At 37.9% G+C, this 14,795-nt stretch overlaps 1 protein-coding gene across 2 annotated transcripts in view; it reads left to right on the forward strand.

Moving 5' to 3' along the window:
• The window catches only part of sfswap (splicing factor SWAP), an 88,764-nt gene that overhangs the window by 58,335 nt on the left and 15,634 nt on the right, over nt 1–14,795 (forward strand). For both annotated transcript variants that reach the window (XM_084386740.1, XM_084386741.1), the window contains exon 14: nt 14,372–14,679. In XM_084386740.1, the coding sequence (XP_084242866.1) occupies nt 14,372–14,679 (308 nt within the window). The remainder of the gene's footprint in view (nt 1–14,371; nt 14,680–14,795) is intronic.

Raw genomic sequence — 14,795 nt, forward strand, 5'->3', positions numbered from 1 at the left:
CATCTCTTGTTTGCTGGAGAACACGGTCGTGTCACAAGATCACAGAAAACAGAGAAAATAAAATAGCCTTGATCTGCACTGCTGTTGCAGGGGTTAGGAGGTTAGATTTAGTGTGACTAGCAGGAGAGCTTTATAGTGGAAATAAGACCCTGCTAATTGTTTGATGTTTAGCTACAACCTTTCATCGCACTAAATGCTGTTTGGCAGGTCTCTCTCAGAAAATGCCAAGTTGAAACGGGAAATGTGGACAGTCATCTGTGCATCCAGGTGGCACACCACAGTGAAGCCTAGCAGAGTCTCTCTTCTTCCATCAGCAACTTGTTTCATATTTCTGCAATGGTTTTATTTCTTTTTAAAATTATTCAGCTCCTGTTTTATTTTATATCATTTTTGTATTATTAATTATTTGTATAATTTTTTATATATTTGTATTATTATTTTATTCAGTTTATTTTTTTATTTTTTTATTACTTTCTTTGCCTTTTCCCCTCGTTACTAATATATGAGACAGGATTTTAAACTGGATTTTTTTTTTATGTATGTAAATCATAAAATTAGCAAGTATCGTGCATAATGGAAACTAGTTAGCTAGATCAAATAATAAAGATGAATATTATTATAAAATTTTTAATGATTCTTTTTAAATAATAATTAATAATAATAAATGACTACTTTTATTTTTTATTACCTTTTAGCTAATCAAGTAAGTCACTTTCCAAGACTTTTAATTGTTCTTTCTCACACATACACTCCTGTTAATATTGGTTTTTAAATAATACTTTATTAATAATTGAACAAGCTTCATCAGAAAGTAAGCAAGTATAATGGAAACTAAAATTAATTAGTTAGTTGTCTGAAGACAAGAATTCCAAGGCACTCGAATATTAGTGAAAAAAGTTAAAAAGCCTTTATTTCATTCATGGCTTACTTAAAAAATTGGTGAGAAGTACACCTACGCGTTGCGGCTACATGCCTTCATCAGGGTGTGTGACACCCTGATGAAGACACACCCTGATGAAGGCATGTAGCCGCAACGCGTAGGTGTACTTCTCACCAATTTTTTAAGTAAGCCATGAATGAAATAAAGGCTTTTTAACTTTTTTCACTAATATTCGAGTGCCTTGGAATTCTTGTCTTCAGAGATCTACTATCCCACAACCAAAGAGCACCGAGATTTTATACACCCCATGCAGCACTTCTTTTTTTGCATTAAGTTTTGATTAATTAGTTAGTTAGCTGAGCATAAATAATGGACAAAGAACATCTGCCTAAGTGCAGTTTATATGCAACTGTTTCTCAGTCTGTCCAAAGCTTTGGTAGGAATTAGTGGAAATATGTGTATCTGAATCGATAAAAGCTGATACACGGATACGGTTGTCCAGTTTCAGCATTTTATGCAATTGTTCTCATATTTACTGCTCTTAATGATTGGAATCAAAGCAGCCAAAGACATTTATTGAATTAGGATAGGAGAGTGAGAGGGAATAAGATCAGGACATTCAAACCTGCATTTAGTTTGTGAGCGCCTAAAGCTCAACATGCATTTTTTTTTTTTTTTCTTGCTGTGACCACCATAATGTTGTGATGAATGTCAATATTCATGTTTGTTCATGATCATTGTGCGATTTTGTTCAAGGCTTCAGACACGCTGTGATTTGAAACTGTTTTCTCCTGATGGCGTCGGTTTTGTCAAATAGTCTGCTGTGTTGTTTGCGTTTGCATTTGCTCGAGTGAAGTGATTGATAATGTTTTAGCTTCTGTACAGCTGAATGAAAATGACAGACTACTTTTCGAAAATGGAAAACTCAATATTCAGGAACATTTGTTGTCGTTTCTTTTCTTTTCCCATTTTAGGTTAGCCACTATCCAAAATGCTATTCTTTAACCACAGAATTCAGACATAGAATGTTGTCTAGACAAGAACGATTAGAAATATTATAAAATAGTGGTTTATGTATTATTTAAAAACAGGGATCTGTTAATATTCTGTCCTTAAATGGCCAAAAAGTTAAATGTTCACTTTCTGCAGTTTGCTTTGGCCTTTAGTGTTGTGATGTAGGCTAGTTCTGTTAAATATTTGTTTACTGTAGCTTAATTTTTTTTTTCATTTTTTTTTTCACATGCCTAAAAAATTTATATAAACAATTCTAGGCTAGGTGACAACAACGACACAAGCCTACATGCTAGAAACTGTCAAAAAAGTTTGGTTCTGTTTGTGCACTGACAGTTGCATCTCTCGCTTGTTTACAATTTGCTATATAGTGAATTCCATGTTGTGGCTGATGATATGCAGTTCTCAAGGAATACAGTCTCAAGTGTCGTTAGTCCACTAAACATGTTTTTTGAAACGGACAATAGAGTTTGAGACCCATGTTGAGTCTGGAGGCTGCCTTTAAGCACTGCCTTCATGAAAGAATTATGATATCAACCTTAGCAATTCTGTGTTCAAGATCTAAAATAAGACGAAAGACCGAACCTGTGAGTCAGCTTGCGTCTTTAGGAAGCGTCGTAGAAAGAACATGGCAGCCCTCAGATGAGGACTGGAAGAAAGAAAAACACTAGACAAAGAAGAGCACCTGTGTCTGCATTGCTCAGCTGCTATTTGCAGTTTTACAGAAACGCACCTTCTGTGCAACAAGAAAAGCAGGTTTTTCCTGCGTTTCTGAGAGTTGTAGCCAGAGGGTTTGAAAATCAAAACAAAGTGAGCATGTCACGTCATGTACATCATAAGAATCCGTTTGGAAATAAAACTCTAAATAGAGTTTTTTATTATGTATTTATTTTTTAGTTATTGTATTTTATTCACTTCATTCCAATTTCTTATTTTAAATCTTGCTAATTTAACCCTCTGGTAGTGTTCGGCCATTTTTAAAATTCTAGATTTTATTTATATATTTTTTAATATTTTTAATCCATCTGAACTTGGCAACTTTTGTCCCACTTGCTATGTGAACACACAAAATATTTTTTCAATATTGTTTAGTACCATGAAGTGCCCTCAAAATACTAAATATAAAAGCAAAAATATAGTTGCATACATGGTATTTGGTGTTTTATGACTGCGAAGCCGACAAGCGTAAGCCCCAAATGAACAGAACCATTGGATGTTCTGCCACTATTTTTATAATCCTGTTGCAACAGCTTCTGTGTATAGTAGTCCAAAAAACAGTCCATTTGGGGTTTTCCCTTCAGACAAGAACAAAATACTCCAAATTAGCACTTTGGAAAAACTGCTAAATCAGTGCAGTGCTTTTCTATGCTTCACTGCCATTGAATGTTCTGCCAATAGCAGTACATCTTCAGGAAGGAAACATATGGTTTGGAGTAAGCGTCCTCGGACCACTGTTCCAGTGTCAGACATTGGCATGTTTACTGGCAAAAAAAAAAGCATCCAATCTGGAACAAGACAGAGATTTGTGCTTATGGATCTGTCTGTCACTATGAGAGGGGTATCAGGACAGCTAATCCTGTAGTTGCTCCTTGTAGTGTCCGTGTGCAACCTCACGCCTCTGCGCTCTTTTCCTTTAAACAAATAGTTTGGCCGCAGTGTAATCCCCCACTTAACACCCACAGCCATGCGTTAGTTTAGCATTGATTGATGGACTCAGACAGATTACGGTTAAAAAGACCATAATCCTGACTAAAACCGACTAACCTTCATTGTGGCTCTCTGGTTTTCTTCTGAAGTGGGCGGTTGCTATAAGGCAAACTAGTTTAAATAGCTCTGATTGCTATTGGACACGTGGCTTAGTGGATCGCCAATGGACCCTTTTCACAGAATGTGATTATGCATTTAAATTGTAAATCTAGCAAGTTTATATAGTGCTGTCAAATCGATTAATCGCATCTAACAATAAAGTTTGTGTTTATATAATATATGTGTGTGTGTACACACACAGACAGGAGATTCACAGACAGTGTGTCTGTACCGCACTTAGTTCTCTTTTGTGTCTTGTCATGCTTGAATGGTTTAAAAGCATTTGCATGAATAAGAGCGTGATCATATATGTAACGCTTGTTAAAAGATGATGGGAAAAAAATGGATGCTGCATTTAATTAAACTGCTTAATGCATTAAACTGGAAAAAAGAAAATCGCATACATTAACAGCCCTAGTTGTTCTGTATCACTTTGGGATTACATTTCAGAAAACTAGTGAACGCTTCTGTGTGTGAGTTTTTTAAGGGTGTGACAACTTTCTCTCTTCTGACCACTGTAATCAATCGTTCCATTTTTTTAAATAAATGCTATGGATTTTTATTTTGCTATTGGAGTAAATGGTAACACAAAAATTATATTTGTTGTAGTTTACCCAAGAAGGACGACTCCCGCTTCTGAGAACCCTGGAGATGTGAAATGGGTCTATTGTCTGTGACGAGTTTGTGAAGCCATGTTGGTTTGAGTTGGAAATGAAATAAAAATAATTTACAAAAATAAGAATAACTCTTGTACTGCAGCATTCTTAACAAAAAAAATAACACTTTTTTTGTTCGTTTAATTGTGTGACTTTTTTGAGAAGTCAAAATTTAATATAGGCTTGCGACTAATAAAAACAGACAGTGGCGGACGTAAAAACCTACTATGAAATGGAGGGCCTTTTTTCAGTTAAGGCAAATCATTTACTGGAGCCATCCTTTTCCCTGCTCATAGTCACAAGACAGAATTAAAAAGGGGAATGGAATCGATAGACCCTGAGGAACTGAGGCGATCTGAAACTGTTGAGGCTCTCTGCAACTGTGCCTGTGCTCGCTCTAATTAGTTTATACATAAATCCATGGCAAAGATTAAAGAGCCCACTATAACTTTTATCCTGACCTAAATGGAGTAAATTGGCAACGGATTAGCTCTCAGCAAAAAGAAGAATTTTTACCTCGGCAAAGACCTTGTTTTTACCAGTGGACCGTTTGTCACAAATCCCAAATGCCATTCAAAAGCGAGAAACTTCTTTTTAAAGGGATAGTTTACCCATAACTGAAAAGCCCTTCATCATTTACATCCCCTTTTTAAACTTGTTCGACTCAAAAAAAAGGAGTTATACACTCCTAAAAATATAAATTATTTATTGGCATCAATGATTCCATAAAGAACCTTTTACATTCATGGAACCTTTCCACTGCACAAAAGGCTTTTTATAGTGGAAAAAGGTTAATTAAAATGTTTTTACATATTTAAAAAATGGAAAACACGGTTCCGTTTCTATAGAATGAAAGTGAATGGTGACCATTGCTGCTTTTCAATGTAAGATTTGAAGAGTAACAATGTAAATTTCCGTCTGTTGTTTATACAAAGACTTCAGAAGACTCTGAATATAGCACAAGAGTCCCATGGACTACTTTTATGATACTTTTGTGTAATTTTTTTTCTGCACCTTTGGTCCCCATCCACTTCCAGTGTATGGGAAAGAGCAGCTCAGGCATTCTTCTAAGAAAGGAAGTCATGCGGCTTTTTGAATGAAGATGAGTAAATGCTCATTTTTATAGCGTTTCTACTCCCTTTTTCTCTCTCTCCCATTCTTTTATGGTTCATTGAAGTGCTCAAATTGTGCATGTGCAGATGATGTCAAAGAGAGGTTGCCTCGGTCCCTGGTGTGCTGGCATTTTAACACTGAGCTCTTAAGACTCAATAGCAATATCAGCATGGCTGCGTTTGTGTTTGCATGTGTCAATGCTTTTGTATTTGTTTATCTGAAAACTATATATTTGCTATGCAGTCTTAAAATTTCCACCACCTGGCTCGCTGGACAGAAACATTTAGATTTGTCTCAGGTTTTCACTCAGTATGATTTCGAGAATTATTCTGGGTGAATAAATAAACAGGTGGCATGTAATCATTAAAGCCATATTTTTCACCTTGAGTGTATTCGGATTAATTAGGAAATGTTCCAGCTTGCAGAAAATCTTTGTGCCAGCTGGTCGTTCTGCCGTCTTTCTTTGTCGAATGCACCGTAAATTGTTCATGGTGGACTGCCAAATCTCCAGCGACCCTTGTGTCATCAGTCTTATAGGTTGACTGCTTTATTGCTGTGGCTTTTACTTTAATCCTGTTTCTTATTATTGACCTTTCATTATTAAATGGAACACACTGGAATAGAGGCGCTTACAGGATGCCGTATCTTTCCGTTCTTTTTGAAAGAGAAGAACATCAGATGTGACAATATTGACCACCTTGTTGACCTTCACTTTTGATTTAGTGTATTCGTTTTTCGTTCTGTGCGTGCCGTTTGAGTCAACCGCAAACTGTCACTGTTTAAGAAAGAACAATACCCAGAAGCCACTGCAGATCTCACAACGGCTGATATAGAAACCAGGCCAGTTCCCACCTCCCTTATTATGTGTTTCTTGTCTTTATTTTAAGATTCCAATTGGTTTTGTTTTCAGAATTGCTGCCTTTTCCCTTTGAAGAGCAGGTTGTGTGCATGGTGTGAGGGTTTTCAACTTGGTGCCCGTGGTTAAATATAGAAAGCAGAAGTCAACTTGGTGTCCGTGGTGAGATATAGAAAACTGAATTTTACAGCATTTATTAATCTAGGTTAATGTACAATTTAAGATAACTGATCATCATTTTAAAATATAATGTATTCCTCTGAGCTTTAATGTGCTTTAACTTGGTATTTTTTTTCAACACTGCTTAATGTATAATGGTACACTCTCCAAACTCATGTATAGCTGGACTAAAACAACCAACTATAGTTTGGTTTGTTTTTTACATCCATTTAGGAGTGTGTTTGTCCAAATGCCCCCCAAAATCCCCTGATTCCACTAACTTGGCAACCTTTGGCAAATCCAGTGAGTATTACATCCTCACAAGCATTGTTAGATCAGCCCAGTACCTTGTAAACATGACTTTGTTTTATTTTTAGGCAAACTGATAAAAAAAACTTGTCTGCTGTTACAGTTCTTGCCAAGTCAGCCAATCAGATTAGAGCATGCCAATTTAATAAAGTGCTTCCCGTTTTTTTAACCAGTATTTATCAGACAGTGAGTATATGAGCAGCGGCCATCTGACACTAAGACTAAGGTCCTCCCTAATGTCACATTTGCACTCTCTTTCTTGTGTGAAAGTTTTTAACCTGGATGTGAAGCTGTCAGGACCCGTTTGATGTGCCCTTAGTGTGTGTCTGTGTATTTGAGCATGTTCACACTCCCAGTTGCACACACTTTTGCCCCAGGGCTGTGGCGCTTCTCTTCCTCTGATGTGTGATTTACCATTTAATTGATTGGTCTCTTTGTATCTGAGCTGTTCTTAAAAAAAAAAAAAAAAAAAACGCTCATGAGAGAGGTGTTTCCGACAGGTACTGCTTTAACAAGACAGTCGGCACTCAAGAGGAAACTCTCTTCTGATTAGTGACAAAAGCAGGGGTGCAGAGGTGATACTCAGTGCTGTCGCACCTCTCTTTTGTCTGTGCAAAACGAGAATGCAAGGATTGAAGGTGTGTTACTGAAGCGTGTAGTGTGTATCATGGCTGATATAAAGATGTCTGAAGCTGTTGGTTTCTAAACTCTTTGCTTAGTTGACAATCTGAAAATTTGTAGGCTGTTCCTCAATTAGTTGTTTTCAGTTTTCCCTCCTATCCCAGCTTTATATGCAGAGAAATCAATAAGCCATTCATAGACTGCGTGCTTATGGTGCTTTCAAAACATAGCTTTGTTTGTTTGAGAATCCCAACCAGCCCAACACGGCAACAAGGAGTCAACCAATGGTGTGATTTTTGGGGCGGGCTATCTGTTTGTTCTGACCAATGGCAGAAGAGGAGTGTTTCTTTCAAAAACTAAAATTGTCTTAATTTTCTCCCTCATATCGTTCCAAGCCTGTAGGACTTTTATTCTTTGGAACACATCTGACCTCGACGGACTGAACAGGCCAAATGAACCAGAAAAGAAGGCAGAACCTCAGAGCACACCTACCTATTACAGAATCGCCACGGATCTATGGTTGTACAAAGGTGTTTACCAGCCATAGCTAACTTTTCCGGAAAGCTGTTTCGAACTGCCAAAACTAACTGCAAACGAAGTTCATTTTGGCTTGATTTTGTTCGAAATGACTTCACATCAGTTCGTTCTTCAATTTAGCTTGAAGTATATCGGGCCGGCCTTTAGACTGTAAAATACACACAAAGTAACTTTAAAATGTTTATCTTTGCAAGTATTTACATAAACAACACAGTCAGTTATGTTTCACCTGAACAGTTGGGAAATCTGATAAATATATTGGATCCATTCATTAGGTTTCTGTAGTATTTCTTCAGTTAGACAGATCTACCTGAAAAATTTAAAGCACTCTTTATTTCATTTTTGTCTTTGTTCTATTGTAATTATTTGTCCTTTTGCTTGTAATTAGTTTCTTTGTTCTTATTTTATTACTTACTGTTTATTTGCCTTTAATAAGCTTGAGAACATTTTACTTATATTAGTTAGGCTAGTATTAGTGTTTGCTGTTGTATCAAAATTGGTATTGAGAATTGTGAAATTTCAATGTAGAATTTTGTCATCGTAACGATCTTATTTCCAGCAAAAATAGTTATATTGATGTATATAGTTATCATAAAAATGTAATTACTAATTTCACCCCTCTTTGGACCTCATTGACTTTCATTGTATGGATAAAAACACAGGTTTGGAACGACATGAAGGAATAAACGAGGACAGAATTTTCATTATTGTAGTAACCATCCCTTTAAAAACTATTTGTTGTGTTAGTTTGGTTCGTTTTAGAATGGCTGATTAATTTAGTTTTCGTCCATGTGATTTCATGTAATTGCAACAAGTCACCAGGTGTAGTTTTTCCAACAAATTAGCTTTTCAGCGATGTCATAGGGTTTACAAAGAACCCCTTGTGTTGCCGTTGCTCTACCAGGCAGGCAGCTTCTGACAGATGTCCATTCATCATATTGGCATACTGCAGAAAAACAAGCCAATTATTTGGACTTAAAAGTGGTATTTCTAACCCTCTGAAGATAAGAGCTCCACCAGCATTGAAACATTCATAGATTGACATTCATAATGACTAGCCAGTTTTTAGATTATTCATTGTTTACTTGATTAATGTGAACACATCTGTCATTCACTGCTCATCCACCAGTATTGATCAGAAGACAGGACTGAATTCAGCCATTTGTTGAAACTTGTTAAAATGCAGCCATTTCCATTTAAAGCGCAGATGTTCAGTATATCCATATTCGGTGGGAATTAGTAACTTGTAATCACTCACTTATTCAAAACCTTATTATTATTATTTAGGATGAAGACTTGATGTCATACAGTTCACATTTCACATTTATCTGGATTTCTGCATTAAAGCAGAACTCGGCAACTCTAGCGAACTCTTGTCACTTCTTCGCTGATTTTCCCTTTTGTTGTCGCATGTTTTCCCCACGAGCTCCCCCTACAGCTGTGGGGGGGGCGTATATTTCACAACACGGTCGTAAAAAACTCACTTGCGGCGGCCTCCTCCCCCTCTCTACCGCTGCTCATGTGCGTTTGTTTTGATCGGAGCAAGCCAACTGTATCGTGTGGAGCTATGTCTACCGAGGTGGGTAATCTGGTAATACATCATACATGCGTGTGTTTATGTCGAATTGGCGTAAAGCAATTTATGTTTCGCTCTCGTTCTCGTTCTCGCTTCTCACGAGACTTCCAATTTCTATCTCGCCGGGACGGTAGTCCCCAAGTTGCAAGGTTGGTTTTCCGCCTGGGAACGCTGGGGGGAGCGGGGAAAGTCACCAATATCACCAGAACAGGTTGTTTAACCATCCAAATGATTTCTAGACAGTTTTATTAAGTTAAAAAAGTTACCAAGTTCTGCTTTAATAGGAATTATATTCAATAGACAAACACATTCTATTACATATAACTCACAAGCGATGGTATATATTTTTGTCTCTTTATTGAGCATACTGTTTACAGCACAGGGTGGAAAAGGTATTCAAACCATTAGATTTAATAACATGTTGATCCTCGTTTGAAAGCAACATCTTGCAATTGATGATTAAATGTGCACAAATGTCGATCAATATTTCAATTGCTTTTTACTAATCTGTTTCAGTTCAGCAGTATTCTTTTAATGTCTTGTATAAAACGCTCTCTTGAAGGACACATTCAAGCATCTTCAGGTTGTGGTCAATAATCTTCTGTTGAAGGCTTTCCGTTTTACTCCTGTGCTTTGGGCTTCAGTTGGCGGTCAGATGACCTTACATTCTCTTACAATATGTCCTGATAAACTTGGGAATTAATTTTTCCATTGATGATCGCAAGCTGTTCAGACCCTGATGCATAAAAGCAGGCCAAATCCATGATGGCCCCTCCACTGCTGTGCTGTGCCTTTTTTCTCCCCACAGAGTTTTTTTATTTTTTATTTTCCCAACCAACTCAACTTGAGTTTTATCTATCCACTGAATATTTTGCACAGTAAGCGGTGGAACATCCAGGTGCTGTTTTGCAAATTTGCGGGTGTTATTTTCGAAAGACAATTTGTCTTACCCAAGACTGGTCAACAACAAGGCTTTTAGAGACCCCTTTCAGCTTTATTTAGGTCAGCAGTTCTCAATCTTAGATGTTCGCAGCACTCTTGCCTGTGGTATGTTTCACATAAGGCAGTGCTTTTAGTGATTAGAAAACCCAAAATTCCCTTTTAAGGACAGGGTGACTGACCTCCGATATTGACTTATTAATTGAACTCAAGGTTAGCTGACTCCTGTGAAGTCATTAGCCTACTGTACGTGTTCACATACATTTTTCTCCCTGCAATGTGAACTGCCTTCACAAAAATGTTCCTTTGTTTGTTTATTTGTGTGTTATTTGTTTAAGCAGACTGTGTTTGCCTATTATTATGACTTCAAAAATCCAGTTAAATCCAAAGGGTTCACATACTTGTCCTTGCATCTCTGTTATTAAAGACAGGATGCTGCATCACTCAGATGATTGAATTGAAAATTGGGACCAGCTTGAATTGTTTGCATGGACTAAGGGAATTTACTCTGAACTGGCCTCTCAGTAATTTTTTTTCCCCTATAATCCCTCATTTGCCATCCAACATGATCCAATAGCTTTACTGCTTCCTTTCAATTGCTTACTACTTCTCTACCCTTCCAACTCTCATAAATCTACAAATCATCAAATCATTCTCCCAGCAGCATTTACTTAGTTTTGCATTTTCACTGTCCAGTGGATGTCAAGCGATTTGGCAGGTACTCAACCGTGTGCACGGAGGCTTTCAGAATCTTTCAAATCCTTTCATCGTTAGCTGACTTCAATCAGAGATCCCGTGAGAGGAAAGTGTCCTAATGCTCCAAACGAATGTCGAGATTAAAGCTTTCTCAACGTCCCTAAGACCACCACAACAATCCTTTTAGTGGAGTCGCAGGTTATAAACAGTGTTAAAAATGCTTCAAACATTTACTACCATGTTTTAGAGATAATGCATATCAAAATGCTGAATTTGTGTTTTAGAGGAAAAACTTTTTCCTTGTCGGGAAATAAAATTCTGGAATTAAATATGAAGACCATTCTTTCGTAATTACGAAGATAATAGCTTTTTAGACTCCCATTAGATGTGACATATTGTGTGCAGAGAGAAATCGTAAATAAACTCTACTCCCCTTTCCCTGAAGTGCCTTTGGAACAATTGTCCTAAACTCCAAAATCACCAGCTGCTCCTTAGAAAATTAGAATAACAATAGCCTTTCGTTTAGAGCAGCTAAAGCGAATCATAAATAATGGTTCATTCCAGGAAGCCCAAGCTAATTAGCGTGGCGCTGAGTGTCAGCTCGATGTCTTTGCCAGAGTCGCTGTGCCTCAGTATCCGAGGAGTCCCGGGAGAGCGAAGTAAACTGTGGCGAAGATCAAAGAGACTCATTCTAGGTGTCATTATTTGAATGAAAAAGGGTGTCTGAACTTTTGCTGGCTATAAGAGAGAAGGAGAGAGAGAGGTTGACTATCCAGAGTGTTGTGCCACTGCTCATTCATTTAAATGGCTCTCATAACACATGCCAAATATGCCTTGTGCAGTCAGTCTTTGGGGAAAATCTGTATGATTGAGGTGATCATGTCAAAAGTTGAGGAAGATAGATCTACTGACTCTCCTCTGAGGATGCTTACCTCTTACCTGCCTTTTGTGACCTGGAGTGTATGCTTACTGTGAAACTGAAACATATATACAAAAATGTCTGCTGGCTGTTATTGCACACTACCACACGAGGCACTTCCTCTATGACTTTTCTCCCAGCTGTCCGTCTGAACACTTGTGATCCAGTAGAAATGGTTTTAAAAGCGCTAAAGAAAACCTACTGTGGTCAAAACTTTGGTTTCTGGCAGTGTCTCTAAAGAATGTGAACTAAATAGCGGCAATTTACCCCACTTACGTTTGTTTTTCTCGGCAAGTATGAGGAACAGATGGATTAAATATGCTGCGCACTTCTCACTGCAGACGGAGCAGATGATTTTAGCACTGGGTTTTAATGACTCTGTATATTTGCTCTTCTGTTTTTCTAGGTACCACCACATTCCATTTACTATATATATATATATATAGTAGACTCTCTCTGTCTCTCTCTCTCTCTCTCTCTCTCTCTCTCTCTCTCATATATATATATATATATATATATATATATATATATATATATATATATATATATATATATATATATATATATATATATATATATATATATATATATATATATATATATGGGTTTGTGATTTTGTACCATGTTTGTGTGTGAAGCACCTAAATAAAAACGTTTAAGAAAGAAATGAAAGTGGTAGACCTTGCTGTTTGTCTTGCCACTCAATCTTTCTTGCTCTCTCCTTTTCACTTGGACTTCTTAATTGAGTTCCACTAGCTGAACAGCAGCTGGTTTTCGAACTGTAGGGATTTAGATGAGCACTTTCCCCTTATTAACATGTGCAATGACTAAGCTCTCTAACTTTGCTGACCTGGCATTCTCTGCTCCTCTTCCTGAGTGTGTATTAGTGGTATTTAATAAGGAAGGCATCACTATCGCTCATACCTTGAGCTATGGATTTCAACGAATCCCTGACCCTAATTGTTAAACTTCTTAAGTCGTCCTATGCAACTTGTCCTATGAAGTTTGTGCTCACATCATATGGCATGTTTTGCTATTATTTTTATAAGAAATAAGATGTTAGACAATAAAATAGTCGAAAAATTCCACACATTTGCATTGGAGGTGGCACCCAAGCCAGTAACCTATATCATAGAGACTTGAGGCTTTCCTCCTTTGCCCTAGCAACTGCATAGCAATGCTCTAGCAACCACATTTTCTAAATAAAATATAAAAATATACACGTCTGATTACGTGGACTCTAGCAAGCATGATATTTCAGAGGGCACATTGTCCCTATTTCTTGAAACCAGACATGAGAGACCAGGCACTCGTGCCACGCTTTGGGCATTATCTATCCAAATGTCAACCTTTAAAATCAAACCCAACCCTGCGTCCCATTATGTAACTCCAGCTAGAGAGTTATCAAATTGAATACACTTTGTAATCTCCCATCTACACCACCTACTTCAACACCCTTTTGCCCTGAGCAGCGCTATCTTTTACATAAGAGACCTTCCCATCCGAGATAGAAAGAGAAGAACACTATTTCGAGATTAATTGGGGCACATTTAAAAATACTTTAGGATGATATTGCGTCCTGGTTCAGTGCTCCAGAGCTGTTTTTTATGACCTGTAGCCCTTTAAATTTTTAGCCTGACTTGACTGAGCACAGCACATGCTGTCGTCTCTCGTCTTTTCTGCCTTGTGATGAAATAGACTTTTTATTTCCTTGCGTGTGATGAACCGAGACCCGCAGATGTGGTTTCGACGGCTTGAGCTTCAATGTTGATTGATGAAATTCCATTTCTGATGTGAATCCAACAGCAGAAGGGATCACATTTAACCAGACAGACACATATTAAACTTATTATGATTGAAGAGAATGGCCAATTATGTTTCTTTCAGGCCCTTAATATACCGCGAAACACCCAGTATTTTTAATTAGTGCTATTTCTGGGGTGGAAGGAGTGAAGATTAGACTCAGGCACTGCTCTAGGGAGCCGTCCACATACATACTAACACTGCTTCCTTTCACATGGAGACATACACTGATGGCGAAAACCTTTCTAAATTGGATATGGTCCCTGAGACCACGCAAAGCCAGTTGTGGCTCTATTGATTGGGGCAGATGCGCAAATTTAGAAAGCCAGTGGGACCACCTTTCATCTCATATGTGCCATATTTTTGTCCATAGAAAGCAGTCTGATTGGATTTTGCTCATTAAAATGTCAGTTTTCTTTCATGTGCCCGTCTCGGTTGTGCTTCAGGTCTCGTTTGTCTAATCCCTCTGCCTTTTGTTGTGTCTCTACAGCCATTGGTGTCGACCCTTCCCATGAGCGGTATCCCTCTACATGCTTCTCGTATACCAGGCTTTGACTATCAGCCCCTGGAAAACGCACTATCGAGGAGCGCTAACACCCCTGCTCCACATGTGACCACCTCTTCTGCCTCATCTTCCTCTCGTGGGCCCGAAAGGGACCGGGATAGGGATCGAGAACGGGACAAGAGGAAGAAAAAACACAAGAGAAGGTCTCGGTCCAGGTCCCGTTCACGCTCCAGATCCAAATCCAAAACCAAGCACTCTTTGCCCAGTGCCTACCGCTCCTTCAGGAGATCCAGGTATACGCTCTAGAATTGTAACATGTTTCCAAGAACGATTTAAACTGTTAAAAAGAGCTTGCTAATTGCAATGCCTCTGGCCACATTTACTGAAATGTAATTATGTTTTTAAACTG

The sequence above is a fragment of the Rutilus rutilus genome (genome assembly GCF_951802725.1).
Source record: "Rutilus rutilus genome assembly, chromosome: 18".
NCBI classification, from domain to species: Eukaryota; Metazoa; Chordata; class Actinopteri; order Cypriniformes; family Leuciscidae; genus Rutilus; species Rutilus rutilus.